This window comes from Saimiri boliviensis, chromosome 2 (genome assembly GCF_048565385.1).
Source record: "Saimiri boliviensis isolate mSaiBol1 chromosome 2, mSaiBol1.pri, whole genome shotgun sequence".
NCBI classification, from domain to species: domain Eukaryota; kingdom Metazoa; phylum Chordata; class Mammalia; order Primates; family Cebidae; genus Saimiri; species Saimiri boliviensis.
In genome coordinates, this window is record NC_133450.1 from 27,320,586 (window position 1) to 27,345,109 (window position 24,524).

The window sequence follows — 24,524 nt, forward strand, 5'->3', positions numbered from 1 at the left end:
GAGGGAGGGAAGAGACTTCGCAGCTCCCTGTTCCTCGCTTGTCTGGTGTTTTGATGTCTTTTTTTGTCGGATGGTTAACTGGGGAGGTCTCTGTTTCCATAAACAAATTGAGCCCATGCTCTCCTATGACCAGCCTCCCTACACCAATCTGAGTGCGACCACTTGAAGCGATCCAGCCCTCTGGAACACCTGCTCAGAGCCCAGGAGCCAGCAAGCAGTCACCTCCCCCAAGCTGGCTCTGAGAAGAAGCTGATGAGATGGGTGAATACAAGCTACTGCCCGCTGAGCCCAGGAGCACCAGATGGACATCACAGTGAGTCTCTCTAGAGCCACAGAACTGACCAGCGTGCACTCCAAGTCTTGCCATGACATCCTTCCAGTGTGGCCAGGAAAGCGAGGGAAGAAATGCCCCAGCACAGCCTGCTGCTCGGGGGACAGTGTCACAAGACTCGAGGGTCACTAGCCCAGTGCCCTAGGGAAGGAAAAACCTCCCAACTGCGGATCTTTCCCAGTCATTGCCCTGACAACCCCTCCAAGGAAGGTATCTGGTCCCAGGACAGCTCTGCCATTATCAGAGAAGGTCAGCAGCCTCACCAGTGGCAGGAGGCAGGCTGGCCCGGTGAGGGTTAATCTGCCGGGCCAGCCATTACAGGGGTCACCGTGATGTGCAGAGAAGTTGAGCATCCCAGTCCCCCAGAGCTGGTCTGCTAATTACATTTGCAATTATAAACACCACAACCTCCCTGCACAGGGACGAAGCCACACCGGCCGACGGGGCTACCAGGATATAATCCCACCCCAGCCATGCCAGGGGACACCAGGGCCACCCAAAGCCTATGAGCCCCTCCTCCGAGGGAAAACCACATCTGTGACTGTCCCCGGAGGTCTAAGGCTGCTGGGGCTGAGGAAGGAAGTGGAAACCTACCAGAGAAGGAGAAACCGCCCAATCAGGGGTCACCAGCTCATACATGCTAAAAAGGTTTTTGATTTATCTCTAGAAATCAGCAAAGGCTTCAAGTGCAAAGCAGGATGTTCAGGAAGACTCTGGACCAGATATGCCTAGTTCCAGCCCATTCTCAACTTGTACCCTCCTGGCTTCCTGGGGCCCCTCCTCAGACTCTGCACTGGCAGCACCTCTAGGGGCTGTAGAGTCACTGGAGGACCCCAGAGGCTGAATATTCAAGTCAAACTGAGGCGCCCCATCCCAGTAACTTTCAGTTAGGAGCCACCAGACTCCATATGGAACTGTACGGCCTCCTCGCTAATTCTGGACAGAGCTCCTGCTCAGCAGCAAGAGCACTTAGAGGGTCTCACTTCAGAGAGAAATGGACAGAGACCCAACGGTGGCCGGTAGGTGTGGTGGGACACCAGAATGGAGGTGATCAAGGTGTGGTGTGGGCTTTACTTTGAAAGAAGACATTACGGTCTAAATATCTGCTACCTCTTCCCTTAAATTTGGAACCAAAAAGAACTGTAACCATTTTGAAGTTACTTAAAGGGCCTGGGAAGACAAGTACTAGAGAAGGGTGCTGCAGAGGCAGGCCAAAAGCATCCTGTTTCCTGTTGTCTACTGTCTTTTTGAATTCTGTCCCCTTCTGAATCCCAGTCATTCATGGCCAACGCCACCACTCACCCCAATGCACACACTCCCTCAATGTCTCTCTCACACCCGTCCTTCCTCCGGCCCGCCAAAGGTAGGCAGAGCTTTACTTAAAAGAAACGAGGTGTTCTGCAGAGGACCGAGGACGGGGACAAACTTTTTCAATGAGTTTAGATGATCTTTAAGAACCACTTGGCAAAATGTCCAATTATCAGGCAAATAAATGGAGCGCAGGCAGGACAAAGTTATAAGGGCCCCCGGGGCTAGGGCCGGGGGTGCTGTGAGAAGTCAGGATGTGACATGAAATCTCTGTCACTGCCACCTCCTTCGAAGTGCTTTCCCTGAAAGTCTCCTTTGCCCCTCCTCTCCCAGACTAAATGGAATATTTATTGATTACTCCAAATCAATAGAATAAAAAGGTTCCTGTTTGGTGGCCAGGTTCTTTGTGGGTTTTTTGTTTGTTGTTGTTGTTGTCGTTTTTTGTAAGAAACAGATTTTTTTCATATGTCCTCATTATCAGCAAAATAAAGGATTGTTTCTAAAATGAAAAGGGCTGGGGGAAGTAACAAACTCCAAGAGGAAATTTCCAGTGATATCAGGATCTCACTGAGCTGGAAAGGGCCTTACCCCAGACAGGGGCCTCCAACATTCACCTCAGGTCTCCTCCCCGTTTGTCGCCTTCAGGCCTGAACACCTCCCACCTCCTGTCACCCATCCTCTTCCACGGCAGCGCATACCTCCAGCAGGGTGACAGGCACATAAAGGTTTATTTCCTAGAGCCCCTCCCTTGGAAAACCGAGACTAATGTCCTCACTCTGATTTATTTTTAAATGTACCATTAAAAATTAATTTCCCCCTTTGTTTTTCTCCGGGTCACTGACTCTGAATTACCATGTGGCATTTTTCCTACGTGTGAACCCACATATTTAACTTCAGGACAGTTTGTTCTTTGTTTCTTTAACAACAGCAAAGTGGTCATCGGACCCAGGGGAAGACACCCCCCCCCTCGACTGGGCTGTGTGCGGTGGATCTCCAGCTGGCCCAGTCATGGACCCATTTGTACACAGACACACACACAGGCAAGCACACTGCCTTCCACTCTGCTCTGGCTGATTATAAATGTACATAAAATATTGATTAGAAAGGGTAATGGAGTCACCTACAGGATTGGCCACAGGAAAATGAAAATGAAGGAAAGAAAGGTAGGAAGGTAAGTATGTTTCTCTGTGTGTGTGTTATTTCTCACCTGGGGAAGTCAGAATGACACTACAGCATTCACAAATGCCCTCTGTGTGTTAGAAGCAAAAGGGAAGACCAGAGAGTGCTTCCTCCCTCAGCTCGTTCCTGTGCCCTTGGGTTTTCTCAAGTCTGGGAAGGTCAACCAATCCACATGGGTCAAAACTCTGATTAGAACATACATGAACCCACTCACTAAACGTTTCCTGAGAAACGCCAGCACTGTAATGAATGGCTTTGTCCTACTACCCTTCCACCAAACCAAAGAATCCAGTCCCCTGCTCTGTTACTTTGCTTTCCATGGCTCTGAAGCTATGTCACAAAGCCCTGGGGTAGAGGTCAGAAAGCTGTCTCCCCAGACACCAGCCCCAGATCTCCACAAGCTCGTCCTTGAAATGATGCCCCTCTATGCCACAGCGTATGCAGACCCTCCCTGGGCACACATCTGTATAGGAGCCCAGCTCACCAGTGCCTGGGCTGCTGCCCAGAGGTCCTGGGCTTTGAGAAATGACATCTCACAGGGGTGTTCAGTTCCTCGGTGGAGGCGGCAGGTATATTTTTGGCTTTTCCTGTGCCCTGTGGAGTGACAAGCTAATTCTCTGCAAAGAAACCGGGAAGAGTTGGGGATCTAAACCCCTGTCAAGCTTCATTTATAAATGATTTCCACTTCAAACCTGTCCCAGACCCCCAGGACCTTGGCTCCCTCACTTCCTTCTGCTGCTTCCCTGACATTGCCTTTTTGCCCATATTTCTCCTCAAACTCCAGTCAGGGCTGCCGTCAACTCGATGAATTACCCAGCTGTTAAAGCCTCCATCTCAACCCTTGCTTTCCTGGTCAGCATAATCAAATAATATACTTCCTTCATACGAATTTTCATATTTATTGACTATGACTTGAGCCAGGGACAAATACATAAGTATTTCATGCTCAACTAAAGAAGTCACCTCTGGAGAGAAGGAGCCTTAATAATTTAAATATCCAATATTTGTCATACTTGATCACTTTATGTAAGGAAATGCCCCACAAGCACCAAATACTGTCCACAGCCTCACTAACCTCACGTTCCCCCACCCCATCCCCACCCCAGGTAGGCAAGCTGAAATCTAACCTTTAAAAGGAATGAAAGGCACTTTCCAAGCTGATGGAAATCTGAATCCATTATGATTAAGGATTCCTCTTCCAGACCAGCACCTTAGACATTCTGGGGGCATCTAAAGGGCCCTCTGCCCCAGGGTGGAGTGGGGAAAATCCTCAAGCTAGAAGCAGGGACAGTCTGGTCAACAACACAAGCCCTGCCATGGAGCTGCGCTCTCTCTAGCGCGGGTGTACAGTGGTGGAGGTGATCCGTGCAGACAGGAGAGGAGCAAGGTGCTTCCTGGGACCCCACATTATCCACAGTTATTTATTTTAGAGGTGTAGTCGTGGTTCTTGCTGGGAGGGGGAGCGAGTGGTACACAAATGGAAGGACCGTGGAACTGGAGAAACGCTGACTTTGATAGTTTAGTTTGCGTCAGAAAAAAAAAAAAAAAAAAAAAAAAAGGAAGAGCACAAAGTTAAGCAGGAAAGCTGTCCGTGAGAACCTAGAGTTGTGTTTTACTATTATTATTAAACCTTCTGAGGGACCACTTTGCACACGCATACACCCTGACTCCGGGACACCCTCCAGGCGCGCCGTGGGGTGCGAAGCGCCCTAGAGGAGACTCAGGCAGGTACCCGAGCAGGTGGGACAGCGGCCGTGGAGGAGGGAAACCTCCTAAGGTTTCCCTTAGGAGGACAGACTTAGACCCCCCACCCCCCACCCCCCAGAGCCGGGACAGATCACGCGGGTTGGCCACCCGCTGCTTGGTCGATCAGGTCACTTTCCCACTCCTCGCTCTCGGCGCGCTGCCCCGGGGCTGGGGACCCGCGGTTCCTGAGAGTCGCTTCTGGAGGCCCCGGCTGCCGCCCCGCGCCCACGCCGCTCGGATAACCCCAGGTTCTGGCACCGCGAGCGCAAAGCCGCCTCGGGGCAGTGAAATAGTGCCCGTCTGTTCCGGCGGGCACAGCCTCCAGCAAAGCCGTGAACGAACTTTGCCTAAGACGCAGCGCTGGGCCCGCATCCTCCGAGCGCTCCGATCCGCCGCGCCACGTGCGCACCCTCGGGGCACCCCTCAGGGACCGCTGGGCGAACGTGGCACTGGCCGCCTGCAGTTTCCAAACCGACAGGGCGCGTTCGATTGTTCGATTTTCTCTCTCTTGCCGGGATCATTTTTGGTCCCCAGGACGAAAATAATAAAAGAAAGCGCCCGCGGGAAGGCTTTCTCCGACGGGACAGGCCCTCTTTGCAACCGCAGCCCTGCACCTGTTTTGGGCTTCTGCCTCCCTTCTTGCTCCACTCCGCAAAAACTCAAATATTTTCTCACTCCGGAGCAAGATCAGAGAGGAGAGAGAAAGGGGGAAAGTGCATGAGAAAGCGCCACTCTTGCCTCAAATTGTGGATTTGTAAAAGAGGGAAAAGTTAGGGCAGGTTTACGCCTGAGAAAGAAACCCAGAAGTGTGTGGCTTTCCCCCTCTTCCTCCCCCCAAGTGCCCCCCGAAGTCCCTTCCACTTTCACACAAGAATGTGCAGAAGAGGCACTGCGATCCCCAGGACAGAGACGGCCAGACAGGCAGAAGGACAGACAGACCGAGAAGCAGGGCACCTACTGGTTGTGGTAGCCGAGGGGGTCCGGGATGCAGAGTTCGGACACGTCCATCAGTCCCGTTTTAGCATTCCCAGTTGGTAGAGAAAGGCGGCGGGGAAATCACGCGGAAGAGCGAGTGAAGGGCACGGGCAAGGTGCGAGCCCGGGCAGGGCACAGTGAGCGCGAGAACGCAGAGTGGGAGGACGCGGCCGCGGCTGGGGAGAGGGAGGCAGAGAGCCGCGCGCACCGCCCGGCGCTCCCACTCATCCGCACGCTCCGGAGCGAGCGGGCAGAGGGGATGCGAAGCCGTGGAGGAGGCTGGGGCACCAGAGACTTGGAGCCCACTAACCCTACTGTAGCTTTAAGGCTGGGAGACTGATGTATGGTTTGGCTCCTATTGGCTATCTCTCAGGGGCTGGACTTAAAGTGACAGAATCAAGCTGGGGTGGGGGGAGGGGGGTGAGCCAGAGAGACTTCAATGGAATAAGACGCTCTCCTCTGCGCGCGAGGTTCCCACCTTCTGAGCAGTAGGAGTACTGGGTGGTAGAGCCCTAAGGCCTGCCTTCTCGCAGTTAAAGCGGGGAAAATGTCCAACTGCCAGGTGGGTCTGGGGTTGGGGGAGATTTGCTGCTTACATACCCCTGTCACCCCTACCCCATCTTTTAACTGGCAGGCCTAGCAAACTCATCTCTCAGGATTTCTGCAATGGATTTGTTTTCCAAATTAAAAATGAGTCACATTTCTCCACCCACGCACCAAAGAGAAGAGGCAGCCTCGAACCCTGTGCCGTGTGGGCAAAAGTGCAAAGGGTCGGGCCAGCAGGTGAGGCACAGCGAGAAGGCAGGAGAGAAACAGATTCCCTTCCCAGCTCTTATCACCTGGGCCAGTCAGTTCTGCACCACTCTCATATGGCTAGATGCAGGGTGCGCATCTATAAAACGTTCTCTCAATGTATGAAGTGATGCTCTCATCATTGGCAGCTCTCTGAAATGTACCCAGGACGCAGACATGAGCAAATAAATTCCTGTCTGCTTAGGAAAATACAATCGTGGTGAAAATGATCAACTTACCTGCCACATCCACTCCAAGGCATAAGCACACACTTTGAAATACACACCTGAATCCCCAGCTACAAACACCTGCATCCCCATCCGCTGCTCCCTCAGTGAACCCGAATATTATGGGCTGCCACTGTACCAAAATGAGCTGTAAGTCATGCCCCAACCCTGCTTCTGGGGTTTTTCATCTTTCGAGATGCGCCAGCCACAGCGATAATAATCAATTTGATGATTCAAATGAGTAGGGGGAGGGGGTAGGTATAGAATTATTTAAAAGGGGGAAAAAGCCCTCAGGAGAGACCACCACCCATTCTCCTATATTCTGCAGAAGACAATGAGCAGTAGGGGGGAAGACATAATTTTATCATCAAAATAATGTCTAAATGGAGTGTAACTGCAGGCAATGTTCAAGCACTTCAGGAATAAAAGCAGGGAGGGTTGTGAGAAACCCCGGGAGGGGCCAGCCGCCCGGGCAGGGGCTGGGGGAGTGGGCAGCAGGATGGCAGATGATTTTTGACTTGGATAAATGTGCTCGTGCAGGCTGGGAAACAGAGCTGAGATTTTTCACATGTGCTGAAGTGGAGGGGCGAGTGGGATTCTGGGCTCGAGGCTCAGGAAGGCATCTCACAGAGAGATGGATGAAGACGTCTCCTCTGTCAGTAGTCCCGCAGCAGCCCCCGATTTTTTAAAAAATCACACAGGCACTTCATCAGAGAAAGAAAGAGGGGTACAGAGATACTTCCCTTGAGCCTGGCTTCTACATGACCATCATCTCTCGCCAAGGCCTTAGTGACTGGTTTCTCTGCATCCTTTCTGCCCCGCTGAAATCCATTCTCCAGGCACACAGCAGCCAGGGAGCGCTTTGTAAAATGCACACCCAATGTCCCGTTGTTGCAATTAGGAAAGCGGCCCCAGTCCTTGGCCTCCAAGGAAGGCGTCCTATGACAGGTTTCTGCAGGTCCCTCTGTTCTTCTCCACAGCCCCTGCTGCCCCCGCTCTGGGCCCCAGGCTTTGCATCTAGAAGGCCTCACCTTCCATGTCACGCCAGCGCTTTCTCCGGTTCACTTTGCTTTGGGTAGTTTATCACAGTTTGCAATTGTCTGCGCACTGGCATGAATGATACGTCCCTCCTCTGCCCTTCTCTCACTGGACTGTAAGCTCCATGGGAGCAGGGACCATGTCTCTTTTTGCTCACCAGAGAATCCCCAGCATCTAAAGGTGCCTGGCACATGACAATTGCTTGATGGAGATTTTGTGGAATGAATGGGTAACCTGTAGTAGTTGTGAGTGGAATGCCACAGCCTGCTGAGTGACAGGCCACTGCCCAGGAAGGTGAGGCCCTGATGGGTTGTCTGGGGTCCCTTGACTCCTTAGTCTGTGTGGGTGCACCATTTTTAACAGGAAACAAAACACACTTGGTAGAAACAAAGTCTTCTTCATTACCTGAAAAGAAAGACCACTTCACAGCCCAGAGCAGTGGATTCAAAGCCACTGGGAGCAAATGAAAAGGAATTGGAGTCTGCGTTGGTTAAAAAACTAGGCTAATGCTTGCATACAATTATTCTCTGCCTCTAAGGTCCAGGCATAAAGGTGACCCAGGGCCTCATCTCTGGGCACTAGCTGATTGTCCCCCAGGCGGGAATCAGTTCCTGGAGACCTAGGCTTTCTCAGCCTTCCTCTGCCTGAGCCTCCTCTCACACCGCCCCAGAGCCAGATCTTTTTCTTTTCCTTCCTGACTCTGCAAGAGCAGTGATGAGGGCCAGCCGTCCGGACACCCTAGTGGCATGATCCAACTTGGCAGGCCCAGGCTCCTCCTGTGATTCTCCAGACTAATCTGCCCGGGTCCCACACTGTGAATGGCGCCCACATTTTTCCTGTTCTGCTCTCAGCCAACTCATGGAGGATGGATTCCTTCCCAAAGCCAGGGTGAGGCTCCATGCCTCTGTCTGGAGAGGCAGCAGTGTGGGACAGTAAAGGACTCTGGGATCGGGTCCCGACTTCTCCGTGTGACCTTGCCAAAACCATCACTTCTCCAGAAAACGAAGGCTCTGCAGGGGTGGGGTGGGGTGGGCAGGGTTCTTGGCTTTCTTCAAGCCTAAAATGCAGTCGACCAATCATGATTTCTTTCACTGCCCACCTGAGAGCAGGGGCTACTTGTAATCCATGCCCAGCAAGAGCTCTAAGCCACCCCTTCACTACCCTCCGCCCCAGTACTGGCACCCCCAGGTGGGCAAGTCAGCTGAAAGTAAGGGGACAAAAGCTATGAGACACAGTAAGTGTGGAGGGTGTAAGGTGACAGCAGCTTACGCTGTTTTTATGACAAACATCTTTAAATTGATATTCATTACATTCACAGAACCTTACAGCTAGGAGGGACTCAGAGAATCATTTAGAATCATCAGCAGATTTGACAAAGGAAATTTGTAAATTTCCCTGTGTCGTGAAGTGACCTACCCAAGGTCACACAGAGAATATCTGGCAAAGCATGCCATCTGCCATCTGTGGTCATTGGACTTCTACTTATTCAATTCCTAAATCTTAAAAGACAAGTCTCTTTTCTTTCTTTCTTTCTTTTTTTTTTTTTTTTTTTTTTTAGACAAGGTTTCACTGTGTTGGCCAGGATGGTCTGGATCTCTTGATCTTGTGATCCGCCTGCCTCAGCCTCCCAAAGTGCTGGGATTACAGGCATGAGCCACCGCGCCCAGCCTTCTTTCTTTTTTTTTTTTTTCCTTCCTTCTTTCCTTACTCTCTCTTTCTTTCTCTTTTTCTTTCTCTCTCGCTCTCTTTCTCTTTCTTTCTCTCTTTTTCTTTCGTTCTTGCTTTCTGTCTCTCTCTCTCTCTCTCTCTTTCTTTCTTGACAAGGTCCAGCTCTGTAGCCCAGGCTACAATGCAGTCACGCAATCTCAGCTCATTGCAATCTCTGCTTCCCAGGCTCAAACCCTCCTCCTACTTCAGCCTCCTGAGTAGCTAGGACTATAGGCATCCACCAGCACACCTCGCTAATTTTTGTTTTTGTTTTGTTTTGTTTTGTTTTTGAGACAGAGTCTCGCTCTGTCACCACACGCCAGGTTGGAGTGCAGTGACGTGATCTTGGCTCACTGCAACCTCCGCCTCTGGGTTCGGGCAAGTCTCCTGCCTCAGCCTCCCGAGTAGCTGGGACTACAGGTGCACACCACAATGCCCAGATAATTTTTGTATTTTTAGTAGAGATGGGGTTTCACCAAGTTGGCCAGGATGGTCTCGATCCCTTGACCTCGTGATCCACCTGCCTCGGCTTCCCAAAGTGCTGGGATTACAGGCATGAGCCACTGCACCCGGCCTAATTTTTGTATTTTTAGTAAAGACGGGGTTTCATCATGTTGCCCGGCCTGATCTAGAACTCCTGGCCTCTTATGATCTGCCTGTGTTGGCCTCCCAAAGTGCTGGGATTATAGGCATTAGCCACCATGCCCAGCCACACTGCTTTTCCTACCCACTACTTCTCTGAGTTTGAGCTCTTTCTTAAGAAATATCAAGACAAATAAGAGCTGTCCAGGCCAGGCATGGGCTCACACCTGTAATCCCAGCACTTTGGGAGGCTGAGGCAGGCGGATCACATGAAATCGGGAATTCAACACCAGCCTGACCAACATGGAGAACCATGTCTCTACTAAAAATACAAAATTAGCAGGGCATGGTGGTGCATGCCTGTAATTCCAGCTACTCAGGAGGCTGAGGCAGAGAATCTCTTGAACCCGGGAGGGGGAGTTTGCAGTGAGCCGAGATCGCACCATTGCACTCCAGCCTGGGCAACAAGAGCAAAACTCCATCTAAATAAAACAAACAAACAAAAACCTGTTCAATACAACGTGCTCCACCCACTGTCTTTACCCAGTGCACAGTGAGGACACAGGCTTCTGTGTTCACACCCTTCCCCTAGCGGTTTCCTGGGAGGAGAAAAGGAAGCACTGGTTGGTAGATGCCAAAGTCATAGGCTGCTGTCCTACCATGAACAATGCTCCAGGTGACAGATAATTAGGAAAAATATTCATACACAGCCTCCCCTGCTCTGTCCTCATGCCTCTATTTCCCCGGGTACAAAAAGCACTGAATATGTCAGAGATCTAGACAAACCCAGGTCTCTTCTAAGCATCCACCACCACAGCCTGCCTAAGTCCTCAGGGTACGCCATCCTACCCCAGGGCCTAGATCTCAGGGGTCACTAGAGCGGTCTCATCATGATCTATGCAGGCAAACCCAGCACAGCATTTCTTGCCAAAGGTCGGGTGAAAATCTCTGCTCTTAACACAGCCGAGTCTTGGTAGTATCTTCCCTCTCTTGAGGCAGCCTCCCTGGACACCAGCCATTTTTGCACAAATGAGGCAGCAGCAAGCAGTGTCTCTCGGGTCCTCAAATTCCCTCCCTGCCCTATGCTGCCCTAGGACCAACAATAGGAGGATACGTTTTCCATCTTCCAAGCCAGGCAACTTAGCAGAAGCTGGTGGAGCCAGCTCTGCCTCCAGGAGAGCAGAGGACTTGATGGCCTCCTCGGGAAAAGACAAGACCCAACAGGCATTTTTGGAGATCTGCCACTTGCTCTCTAAATCCAGTGAGTGTGAGAATGCTTACGGTTTGTTTATGCCATCCCGGACCGTCACCCATCCCCGTTTCCCCAAAGCCAAGTTTCCGGGTGGGAATGATGCCTTGGGAAACACCCATGGTATGTAGCCACTTCTTACCACCAGCCCAGGAGGGGGAGGATGCCTCCGTGGAATGATCTGAATGACAATGGCAAGCCAAGCTTGTTTCTGTTCCACCCCAGGTGAGGGTTGGGGCAGGTGTGTCCAGGAAGAGCTTCCATTGCCAGGCCACGGTGACCAAGGTGGGCCTGGCCTAGATGGCGAGCCTCACCTGCGCATCTCTGGGGACAGTGCTCCATGGGGTCCCGGCCAGGGGAAATGTCCCTGACCATGCGCCTCGGCGGACCTGCTGTCTTCTCTCATGCTTGAATTTGGGGTATGGAGTTATATCCCTGAGTGGTGGTCAGCAGGCTGCTAGCCCATTGGCTGGCACTCGTCCCAAGGATCATAATTAACTGATAACACTAATACAATGTGAGTTTGTGCTCCCATAATAGTCTCCTGCTGACAGATAAATGCTGCGGAAACATGATGGCTTTTCCTGAAGCTGTAATGGGCCATTACTGGGGCAAGAAGGCTCATGTCCTATTAGCACTGCTGCCATGACACCAAGGCTAAAATATGAAGGGGGCATCTTGAGCGGATAAACGCTTGGGTTCCCTCCCAGCACCGGCGTCATCCATTTCGTTATCTGAAATCCCTACCAGGGGTCTCGGAATAACTTCTAGATATTTCAAAGCTCCATTCATTTTTCCTTTTTCTGAGCCTCGAGATCCCTTCTCACCAACACAGCTGATTAGTAGATTAAAGTTCTCTCTGTGCCATAGATTTCTTCCTCCTGTAGGCCCTATGCAAGATGGCAGCTGCGGTGAGCAGGCAGCTTGGAGGATGAGGAAAGTGAGATTTGTTTCTCCATAGAAACAAAAATCTTTTTTCCTCCCAACTACCAGGAGAATAGGAGCACATTATGACTGTAATAGCTTTATCCCCTGCCAAATTTCTAAGGGGAAAAAAGAGAACTAGGAGAAACACAAAAAGAAAATGAAGAAGGAAGAGGAGGGAGACGAGGGGGAAAACAGGAATACCATACCTTGATATGCACCTAGTAGCTAAGAGGCATTGAACAACTAGCTATTGACTGAATGAATGATCTGTCTGATTAAATATTTTCCATTACTGTGGATTGTGGAGTTTTTTTCTTATAACAAAAGAAACTTGACCTTGTTTTTGTCCACGTCACATATTACTTTATCACCTAATTTCTTGTGACTCTGGCAACAATTTATTATTATTATTATTATTATTATTATTATTATTGAGATAGAGTTTCACTCTTGCTGCCCAGGCTGGAGTACAATGGTGCCATCTCAGTTCACGGCAACCTCTGCCTCCTGAGTTCCAGCAATTTTCCTGCCTCAGCCTCTCAAGTAGCTGGGATTACAGGTACCCACCACCACACGCAGCTAACTTTTGTAATTTTTTAAGTAGAGACAGGGTTTTGCCATGTTGGCCAGCCTGGTCTTGATCTCCTGACCTCGGATAATCTGCCCTTCTTGGCCTCCCAAAGTGCTGTGATTACAGGCGTGAGCCACCACACCCTGGCAACAGGCTCTGGGAACAATTTGAGCATAAAACATAGTTGATTACAAATAGTAATGCAAGCAATCTATTTCTAGGGCCTCATCACTGGTAGAAGAAAAAGTTCTCTTTGGTTGATGATAGTTTTAACCCCCAAAATCCCATGGTCAGCAATGGCCCCAGAAAGAATAAACAATTTCTTTGCAAATTCACAGATTATATCCCCATTTACATGTCTATTCTAAAAGACAACTATTTTAGAGAAACCACGAACTACAGGAAACTTGGAAAATTAACTCTAAAGCACCACACACACTTGTAAGGTATTGTTGTTAAGTGGAAGCCAAGAAACACCTTGATACAGCCTGTCTCCCTTGTATGGACGACAGAAAATTCAAAGCTGCAGACATTCAAACGTGGTTTTATCTCATGGCTCAATTAAGGTAGAATTTCATCGTACTTAATTATTTTTTGGAATAAAACGCATTTCATTTTTGCTCTAGTACAATGTTTTGTGGGGAGAGAAATAAACAGCAAATGCTTCCAGGTTTTAAGAAAAATCAAACATCAAGGCCGGACGTGGTGGCTCGTGCCTGTAATCCCAGCATTTGGGGAGACTGAAGCAGGTGAATCACCTGAGCGCAGGAATTTGAGACCAGCCTGGGCAACATGATGAGACCCTGTCTTTACAGAAAATACAAAAACTGGCTGCATGCCATGGTGTGCGCCTGTAAGTCCCAGCTACTAGGGAAGCTGAGGCAAGAGAATTGTTTGAGCCTGGGAGGCAGAGGTTGCAGTGAGCCAAGATCACGTCACTGCACTCCAGCCTGAGTAACAGAGCTTGACCTTGTCAAAAAAACAAACAAACAAACAAACAAAAAACCCAAAGAAAAGAAAAATCAAATGTCAGTGTTTTATGAAGTATAGACCTATGTAAAACACGGTTAAGATGACAGCTTTTTGGGTAGGGGGAATGGAGTCTCTTGTTCTGTCACCAGGCTGGAATGCAGTGGCACCATCTCGGCTCACTACAACTCCGACTCCCAGGTTCAAGCAATTCTCCTGCCTCAGCTTCCCTGAGTAGCTGGGATTACAAGTATGCGTCACCATGCCCAGCTAATTTTTGCATTTTTAGTAGAGACAGGGTTTCACCATGTTGGCCAGGATGGTCTTGATCTCCTGACCTTGTGATCCGCCCACCGTAGCCTCCCCAAGTCCTGGGATTACAGGCGTGAGCCACCAAGCCTGGCCAAGATGACAGCTTTTAACTGTGCTCTTACCTGAGAAAAATGCTGGGTGACCATTACCTTCACAGATGTATACTGCAATTAAAGCAGTCCCATTGTCGAACTCCCCGCTGCTCTGAATGATATATTATGAATGGGTCAGTACAATTCTACATGAAGGCTCGAGTTTCGTAGCACGGCTATCCATAACATCTTTATTCTTTATAAATAGTTGGGCACACCAAGCTTCAGCAGAATTCCTGACTTAGGAGGGTTTGCCTTTCCAAGAAGGACAAGACAAAGAAGGAAGGGAAACTACAGAGGAACCAGAGAGTTTAGAAAAATGGGTAAAAGGCAGTCACTGCTACAAGATTTAATATGGATAAACACCGGTAATACACTTGTCAGCAATGACCCTCGGCTGAGCCACAGACTGTAGGATCGCTGGTTGGAGAGCAGCGATGCAGAGAGACACCTGGGGTCAGAGCAGATAGCACATTAAACATGGGCATCCAGCTTCATGGCATGATAAACACTGCTTTGGGGTAATTCTACCAAGCCCAGCAGAGCAGGGAGGAGCAATAATTCCTCTTTCCTCTCCCTTCCTGAAGACACTGAGGGACTTTTACACTCAGCTCTGAGGCACTTGCTTTGAAAGCAAACTGGTTGTGGAAGGGACTTGCAGAAAGGTGGCGGGGGTCAAAGTCCTTCTGCAGCATGTCTGAGCCCCACAAGGCAGGGGAGAAACCTGGGACAAGGAGGGATGGGTTGTCCCTGCCCATGGAAGGGCAAAATACCTAGGTGCTGCCCCTGTGCCACACACAAGCTGTTGTCTCGGGTTCCCTGATCTGCCTTCTTTTGTGTCTCTCGTGGTCAGCTTCCCTCTCAGGTGGACTCTCACCTCCGCTCCCCGTGCCTGAGACTTGGCTTGCTGAGAAGCCTGATGACAACACCCAGAAGTTCAGGAGGATGGCTCCCCAAATTTCTCCCTCTTTCTCCCACTCTGTGTACTGCTTTGTGGTGTGATTTTTTTTTTTTTTTTTTTTTTTTTTTTTTTTGAGATGGGATCGCCCTCTGTCGCCCAAGCTGCAGTGCAGTAGTGCAATCATGGCTCACTGCAGCCTGGACTTCGCAGGCTCCAATGATCCTCCTGCCTCAACCTCCCAGAAAGCTGGGACTACAGGTATGTACCACCACACCCAGCAAGTATGGTGGCTCATGCCTGTAGTCCCAGCACTTTGGGAGGCCAAGGCAAGTAGTTCATGAGGTCAGGAATTCAAGACCAGCCTGGCCAAGATGGTGAAACCCCATCTCTACTAAAAATACAAAAATATTACCCGGGCATAGTGACGGGCACCTGTGATCCCAACTCCTCAGAAGGCTGAGGGAGAGAATTGCTTCAAACCGGGAGGCAGAGGTTGCAGTGAGCCGAGACTGCGCCACTGCACTCCAGCCTGGGCAACAGAGCAAGACTCCATCTCATAAATAAATAAATAAATAAATAAAATTAAAATTAAAATAAACTTTTTGGTAGAGACAGGGTCTCACAGTGTTGTCCAGAGTCCTCTTGAACTCCTGCGCTCAAGCGATCCTACCACCTGGCCTCCTAAAGTGCTGGGATTACAGGCATGAGCTGCTACTGTGCCCAGCCAAGTTTTTTTTTTCCTTAATAGCCTTCCCAAAAAGTCATGCAACTTGCTAAGTCTCTGAGGCTGGATGTAGTGGTGGCCAGCACAGCACACATCATCACGTCTCACCAACTGGCATCTCTCCTCGCCTTACTTCCCTTTGTCACCACCTCCATTCCCTGGGCTTGCACCTCCCAATCGAAGTACCAGTGACTTAATGCTTGCCCTGGGGCTCTGTTTTCCAGAGGACCAGGGCTAAGTCAAAGTGCCAGTCCGCAAATGGCTTAGGGCCAGTGACTTTTTAATTTAGTTATTGTATTATTTACTACCCCGCTGCTTGGTTAGGGAGGGGGCACACAGTGAGTACAGTGATTGGTGGATGACTGTAGTCACCACCCAGTTACAGACTCGCTGTTCTGCAGAGGCCCACCCAGGCCCTGCCCTGCAACACCCACCCACCCACTTCAACACTCTAGTTCTGGTTCAGCTGCGGGGATGTTCAGGTCCAGAGCGTGTCATCTAAAGCCAAGCAATAGAACCATCTGGCCCAATATCCCTTCTCCACTGGCTCGCTCTCCTGCCCCCATACCTGGGAGGTCAAGTACATAATGTGCCCTTTCTTTGCCCTGGTTTTCTCCACATGGAGTCTGCTACTTCCCTGGGTGACCATCTCCCCGCCACGTGCACACACATCCAGCAATAACTCTAAGTTGCTTTTGGCTTCAAGCAACGCGAGAGTCAAGTGACAGCAGCTTGAAGGGTAAGAGTCTATTACATGACACAGCAAACTTTCCAGCGGCAGGTAGTTTCATTTTTTTGCTCTGCTGTCCTGAGCATATTGGCTCTCGCCTTCAGCTTGCTCTCGCATTGTTGAAGGATGGTTTTTGCAGGCCTGAACATCCTACTTCTTCACCGGGCTGTTCCCAAATCCAGGAAAGAGGTGAATGTATTTGTGTGTTTGTGTTGAGGAAAAGGTCACTCCTTATTTCTCTAGTTTGCTTTTTATTTATTTCTGTGTTTTGATTTGAATTTAATCTGAAGGAAAATCTTTTAGAGGAGCCTTTTTTCCCCACCCCAGCGACTTATCCTCACTTCCTATTGGCCAGAATCCAGTCATGTGTTCACCCCACACCAATCACTTGTCAAAGGAGAAATGGCCGCCATGACTGGTTTAAATACGATTATTCCCTGAAGGTAGGGGAGAGGCTTGCCTTTCCTGAGAACGTCGGCATTTAATGACAAGCAAATCCACTTCTGTTGTAAGAGGAAGCAGGAATGGCTCTTGCGTTGGCAACCAGCAGTCTGCTACACCTTGAGGTGTACCACGTGCAGGGTGGTGGAAGGATATGGCCATGTCAGCGAGCGATATGAGAGGCATTTTCTGTGCAGAATGGAAAAGCAATGCTGAAACTGACTAAAAGTCAGAGTGTTTTTAATGATCATCTTGCTCCAGCTAGTCTAAACGATGTCAATGATAAAATACTCCTCTGCAGGAAAATCTTTCGTTGATCTAACTTCTAAACAATTTTTGCAGTTGCTGTTGAGTTTTAATAATATATGTAAGCTTCAAATTAGCAAGTTTTTATTACCTATTATTTAATACAAATTGCATTCCACCCGGAGGTTCAGATATACACACTATATAAATGTTTCCAGAGTAACTTCCTAATGGTTCACGATGGTTCAAGCTCACTTAAGCACACTTTGTGTCTCAGCCCCTGAAGTACTACCCCTGTGTTCAAACAGTAGATTCAGAAATAAACAGTGATTCATTTTGGGGGGCTTGTTTGATTGTTTGTTTGTTTGTTTTGGAGACAGGGTCTTGCTCTGTCACCCAGACCCAAGCTAGTGTGCAGTGGTGTGAACACATCTCATGGCAGCCTCAACCTCCTGGGCTTAAGTGATCTTCCCACCTCAACCTCCCTTGTAGCTGGGACCAATGGTGTGCGCCACCACATCCAACTAATTTTTTGATTTTTTTGTAGAGACAAGGGTCTCACTTTGTTGCCAAGGCTGGTCTCAAACTCCTGGGCTAAAGTCATCCACCCACCTCAGCCTCCCACAGTGCTGGGATGACGGACGTGAGCCACCGTGCCAGACTTAACACAGTGAGTCTAAAACTGAAGAACTCAAGTTACTTCACTCTGGTTATTCTGCGACCATTTGGAATTTTTATTTGCATTTAAAATCGAGAACAATGAAACAAAGCCTGAACTATGAGATGTAATTCTTGGTAAGCTCAAATATCAGTTCATACATGACAAATTTCAATGAATTCGAATAATACCTTTAAAATAGAAATGTATTCTTCATTTTGAACAGCTTATGGTTTGTTTTTAAATTAATTGACAGATCAGGAAAATTCACAATTATTATTATTACATGATTGTTACCAAGAATAATTTTGTTGTATAGAGGAGGGCATTTGCTCAAAATGATCCAATCCAGGTGTCACATGCTCAAGGTCCCTCCCAGCCATGCCCTGCTACCTTCTTTTCCCTAGTTATTCTTTGTCTCTTCCTACCCCCTAGTTGGGTTGGTGGTTCTGAGAAACAGAAAAAGGCAACTATCCATGTGTCCTTAGGACATTTTTGTGTTGTTTTTTTTTTTGAAATGGGGTCTTGCTCTGTTGCCCAGGCTGGAGTGCAGTGGTGTGATCTTGGCTCACTGCAGCCTCCACCTCCTGGGTTCAAGCAATTCTCCCACCACCTCAGCCTCCCAAGTAGCTAGGATTACAGGTATGTACCACCACACCTGGCTAATTATTGCATTTTTTTTTTTTAGTAGTCATGGGGTTTCACTATGTTGGCCAGTCTGGTTTCGGACTCCTGACCTCAGGCGATTCATCCGCCTTGGCTTCCCAAAGTACTCGGATTACAGGTGTAAGCCAATGTGCCCAGCCCCTTAGGACATTTTTTTTAAGAGAATGCATCCCCAAACATAGTAGTAGTAACCATCACTGAACCGCTGAAAGTGTCCAGAAACCCCCTCAGCATCCTCCTCATTTGCGCATCTACTCTACGTTTCTCTAATTGAATCATTCTGCCTTTTACCAAATACCAGCAATAAAGACAGAAATTCTATTTCTTATTCAATCATATGGTTGGTTCCTCTGTTTTGCTCAATCACTGTAAAAACCAGAGCATTTTCACTTTTGGCCTTTTCTTCACTGTGCCTGTGGAGTAAGTGACCAGGGGCAGCAAGAGGCAGAGAGGAAGCCGGCAGTTGCTGTACACCCACTTCGGGCTGGGTACCTGGCTGTGCTCTGCCACTTAGTCCCCCTGCAGGGAAGTCAAGCCCACTTCTCATCTGAGCTGGGTGTCACCACTCTCCTTTTGTTTACTGAGGTGGAAATTAAAGCTCTGAGAGTACGATGCTCAAGGCCAGTAAATAGCCTGGGATTAGAACCCAAGCCTGGCTTACCCAAAACCTGTGCTCTCTGTCCATTCTACCATGTCACTGCAACAGAGTCTATACCCATGCAGCATCCTGTCACTAAAGAAGGGGTGTTTGTGGGCAGGCTTGGAAACCTAAGCACAGTGGATAACTGGGGAAATATCTGCATAGGTCCAACCAACTGATAGATAAGAGGACTTTAGGAACAAAGCCTTTTGGGAGGCCAGTGTGGGCCAGCCCTCTCCCTACAGTCCATGGATTTAGCAAGATATGTCCATTCCTAATTGAAAAGTTCCTTCCAGTTGGAATGAGGTATGCTCTCAGCACTGAATGGAGAAAATGAGAAAAAGAATATAACATTGGGGAAGAAACCAATTGATTTTATGGAACGATGCCAAAGGGTCAATTTTAACTTTCTATGACTTGGAGAAGATGACGGGCAGCCGGAAGAAGAAGGAGGAGGTGACGAAAAGGAAGATCGTCCACTGCCAAGCAAAATTTCCCCATGAGGGCCAATTTGCTCGGTTGGAGCAGGTCCAAATGGGCAGCAGTTCTGAAGCCGGCTACACGCACTTGAAGGATTTCTGCAAACATACCCAAGAAATTCGGAGGTCCCCTTGGGGGTAAAATAAATTCCTTAATAAAATAAAGAGGGCTTGTTACACCATATTCCTTCCCCTTCCAGTTCGAAAGGCCATAATGAGACCAAATAGATGGTTTTATTTTCCTGTTTCTTCCAACATCAACCAGTGCACATTTCCTCAGAGTCCTTGGACTCTCAAACGAGCCATTCAACCAAGGAGATGCACCTCTTGCTCCCACCATCAAAGGATGGGCTAGAGACCACTCCGCAAATGACCAGCCACTTGGCTGCTGTGGAGAGTGACTCACCCACAAGCAGAAATATTTTTGCCTAACGGGTCTCAAAAGCATCATTTTAAAGCAATGGTCTTCAAACTTTAAAGAAGAGCCCCGAGAGGTTATTATTCAGTGGAAACTGTAAACAGAAACCTGCTATAGAAAGCAGCAAAAAACTGGCTGGGCGCGGTGGCTCACATCTGTAATCCCAGCACTTCGGAAGGCCAAGGCAGGTGGATCACAAGGTCAGGAGATCGAGACCATCCTGGCTAACACGGTGAAACCCTGACTCTACTGAAAAAAAAAAAAAAAAAAAAAAAAAAAAAAAAAAAAAAAAAAAAATTAGCCAGGCATGGTGGCTTGTGCCTGTAGTCCCAGCTACTCAGAAGGCTGAGGCAGGAGAATTGCTTGAACCCAGTAGGCAAAGGCTGCAGTGAGCCAAGATCATGCTGCTGCACTCCAGCCTGGGCGATTGAGTGAGCCTCCATCAAAAAAAAGAAAGAAAGAAAGAAAAAGAAAGTAGCAAAAAACCTAGCTGTTCTGGGGTAGGCAAGCGGGAAGAAGAGATCACCTCATTCCCGCTCAGTCCTTCACCTCCACCCCCAGGAAGCCCAGGAAACATCTTTATGGCACCCGTAGGTTTCCCCGGAGCTTGCATTGGAAATCAAAACAATATCTCTAAAACCAATTGTTCCCTAAAGTAATCAAACAAGTAAGCATCAGGACTACGAATCAGACCCAAGCTTAGAATAACGTTCCCTCTGGGGGCTCTGGTGCTGTGTCAAAGGAGGCCAGAGTTAAAAGTTAGCAACTGCCCAATCCCCTTTGCTTTCTGTTCAGTGTCCTTTGCTGGAGAGTCTTGCAGCAGCCTTGTGAGCCAAGACCAAACTCGTCCTCATGGGTAAGGAGGCTTGATGGAACGATACACTGGTGGATTTCAAATCAGGTATGAAGTCATTTGCCAGGGATGTTGCTAAAGATGTTAATGTTGGTGAAGAAGAGTGTGGGCTTTGGAATAAGGCAGACCCAAGCTCAAATCCTTGCTGTGCCCTTCATGAGCACTGTGATCCCAGGACAATTTGTAACCTCGCTGTCCACGTTTCCACAGTCTCCACAATGGCTTGCTGCAGGGTAGTGTGTATAAAGAAACACTTTGTGCAGTGCCTCACACATAGTAGACAGTCAACAGACACTGGTTACACCCGCTCCTTTCCCAAGTGGAAGTCCTGACCTTAACTCTGGAGAAGGGGAGCCTGCCTCTCACAGTCATCTGCTTGGCTGTACTGTATCCAGCACCCACACTGTGCTCAGATTTGGAAAGACTCAGCCCCCCAGGGCGGGGCACAACTGAGGCATTAACCCATGACTGCCCTTGTTACTGTGACAGCTTGTACAACTCCTATTCCCAGCTGCCCTCTCTGCCCCATCTCATCTCCGAGCCTGGAAGCCCAAACGTATCTTCCCAGATGTGACTGCAGCATGCCATCTGAGAGTCCTGTTACGCTCTGCCCACCTTCCCTGGAGTTCCCCAACCACATAACCCAATGTCCGGTCCATCATGGAGAGCCATAGAGTCCCGTACAATGTCAGCGCTAAGGCCACATAGTTAGGACCATCCATGACAGATGCTAACGGGTTGGTTTTGAGTCTTCACTGTGATTCAGACATGGAGTTTCACCCCACTGTTACTTGAGCCCTTTAACAGGTGTAAAAAGAACAGCCACGCCTGTAGCCTCTGAGACTTACTCCAGTCTTGGAAATCTTCCCTTCTCCTATACGTCTTTCAGTGACACCAGGTGTTGCCCAGATAACTCTCAGAAGTACGCATACTACTTCAATTTCTCAATCTTGGAGGAAGAGTCAATATGTAACAATGCAAACCCTAGCTTTTTCTGCTCCAAAGGAAACTCTGGAGGTAATGGAGAGACAACGGCTATTTAATGTCTCACAACTGAGCTCACCTCACCTCACTGCTGTGGCAGAGGGGGGGCTGACTACCCTGGAGTCCCCCTCACACCCCAGCCTCCCATCATAAGGGACATCTCAAGGCATCCACCTTGAATGGTATCATCAACAGCCCAGGTGGATCAGCACATGTCATCGACTCCACCTGCCAGGCCACTGGGCAGCCAAGTGATCTCGATGTGCTGGGACCATCTCCAATGTAAGACGGTCTCAATATAATGAACACAGGGACAGCTTCTCAAATGCGTTCTTTCGCGACTCTACCACGAGCGATGTGAGACAGCTCCCTGCTCAACACCTGCAGGAGGGGCCGGGGGGAAGTACCTCCAACCAGGATGGAAGCCACGTACAAGGTGCGTGTGTATAAGATGTCCTGCCATTTCAAAGCCCTGTCTGAATATTGTCTCATGGATCTTGTTAGCTCACAGTCCGAGGCAGAATAATCCTTCCTCTCTGCCTGGCAAGGGAGAAGTGAATAAGGTCAATCCAAGTCATTGGAGCTAAGGATGGAAGAACTCAAAAAGGTAGACAGGTGTTTGCAGCCTTGGAGCAGTAGAGCAGAGCAACAGGCCTCTTTATCTATCATCTGTTAAGTCTTGTTACATTCAATGCTAGCTAATGCCATGGAGCCCCCGATAAAGCAGTGTGCGAGGCACTGGACTTGGTGTCACATCTGCCCCAGCAAACATAATGACACACGCTTAAAGAGAGAGGGAGTCCCTCTCCTATATTGCCACCTCTGCTCACGGGAAAGGGAGGCGGAGTCTGATTGGTCAGTGTCCAGGATACTTTCAGGGTCATGTTCTACTGCTGGTAGGACCACTAGGTGTGGAAGGTTTGCATACTGGCCCAGTGATCTCTCTTGCCCACTTGATTTCACGGCTTCTAGCCTGCTACAGCAAAGCTGGCCTCTTCATATGCTCGCTCTCTCTCTCTCTCTCTCTCTCTCTCTCTCACTTTCTCTCTCTGCTTCCAGTTCCCCCATCTGCAACTAACTAGATCCCTGGTCTGCTTCAGAGACCCAAGTATCTTGGAGTTCATGGAGAGGAAGGAAATCCAGTGGTGCCAGAAGGAACCCTAGAAAGGTGCATGGCTGTACCAGGATGTGCCTGCACAGGGAGGGGATCGTCAGCCTCCATACACCAGGCTGAGCTCAGAGCAGAGCAATGCGACAGTGCACTTGGGACAGCCAGCAGGGCACTCTCCACCTGGCATACTCACTCAGAGAGGGAGGAAGAAAAGTCCCTGGCACAGGCATTCCACTGGGAGGCATCAGAGCACTCGGCAATTGAAAACTAGACCCTGGCTACCTGACTTCGGCCTTATTTCTTTTCTTTTTCTATTATGTCCCTTTAAAGATGTCAGAAAATAAGGAGCGATGGAGTCCTGGTGTTCCTGGCTCCAGCCATACCTGAAGACAGGATCTGCCCCAGACATAACAGATCTGTGAGCCTCTGGGGCTTCTGCTCTGTGAGTTGCTTTCCTTTCACTCCTAAGAGTCCCAGCAAATATGGGGCATGTTGCCTTGCCTCCTGGGTGTTTTCCTTCACATTGTTTCCTGTTCCCCCCTTCTCATGCCTACCTTCCCCGAAGCCTACCTCCTGTACCAACCCTTCCCACAAGCCCTGTGCTTCTCCTGACATGTCCATTCCAACAGCCCTGGGATTCCTCAGGTGGTTCCGAGAGGAGGTTACTTTGTGCCCATCAGGGTCTGTCTGGGCAAGAGCACTGGCTCTGGACCTGGGCTTCCACCCTGACTTCTCCATTATAGGCTGTGGGGTTCTGGGGGAGCGACTCTACTCAACTCTCTGGGCAATGGGGATACTGACAGGACTGACCTCATAAGGTGCTTCTGAGAATGAACTAAGGCAGATAAACGTTCTCAGCATTAGTGCCTGGCATACAATAATTGCTCAATAAATGTTATTTATTGTTTGTTCACCCCTATAAAAGGCCCTCACTTGTGTTTAAACGTATAATGCCAATAGTTCGAATTTGTGCATTTCTCCACCCTTGAATGGGTTTCCCTCTATGTCCCTTTCATACCTGGTGACAGCAATACCAGCTTCAGCTAGAGTTTTTGGAAGGCATCAATAGGGTCAGTTAAAATCCATTTATTCTGCACAGACCATGGTGCCAGATGATCATAGGAACCGATGTCTTCTGGGTGAGAGAACTATTATTATCAAAACCTAACACACGCTTTGGATTTGCAGAAGGAAGAACATGCTTCGATGTTTCTCAGCAATGGTCTTTTCCTACCGCCATGCTTGGTATTCTAGAGGGTTACTTTAGGGCAGTGGTTCTCAGGGTAGGTTCCACGGGGCCAGCAGCCCCAGTATCACTTGAGAACGCATTAGAAATGCATATTCTAGGGTCCCATCACAGACTTGCCGGGGAAGGACCAGCAGTCTGTGTGTTCACAAGCACTCAGGTCACTCAGAAGATTCTCAAGCGTGGGAGCCACTGATTTAGAGGTTTTACAAATTCTACGTCTTTTAAGCTCTTAAGTCTATCTTATTACTATCCATGTTTTCGGATTCAAACAATCTCAAAAAACAATAGTCGTTACTACTTTTTTTTTAAATGTGAGATGGCGTTTCACTCTTGTTTCCCAGGCTAGAGTGTAATGGCGCAATCTTGGCTCACTGCAACCTCCACCTCCCAGATTCAAGCAATTCTCTTGCCTCAGCCTC

General features: G+C 49.0%; 1 protein-coding gene across 2 annotated transcripts in view; it reads right to left on the bottom strand.

The window, feature by feature from the left end:
- Window positions 1-24,524, bottom strand: part of ESRRB (estrogen related receptor beta) — a 188,215-nt gene that overhangs the window by 119,408 nt on the left and 44,283 nt on the right. Inside the window, exon 1 of one of the 2 annotated variants that reach the window (XM_010335316.3) lies at window positions 5,523-5,869. The exons of the other annotated variant lie outside the window; for it this stretch is intronic. Within the exon in view, the coding sequence (XP_010333618.3) occupies window positions 5,523-5,572 (50 nt within the window). The 5' untranslated portion in view covers window positions 5,573-5,869. Of the gene's footprint in view, window positions 1-5,522; window positions 5,870-24,524 lie in introns of those variants that run through there. 2 annotated transcript variants of the gene reach the window in all.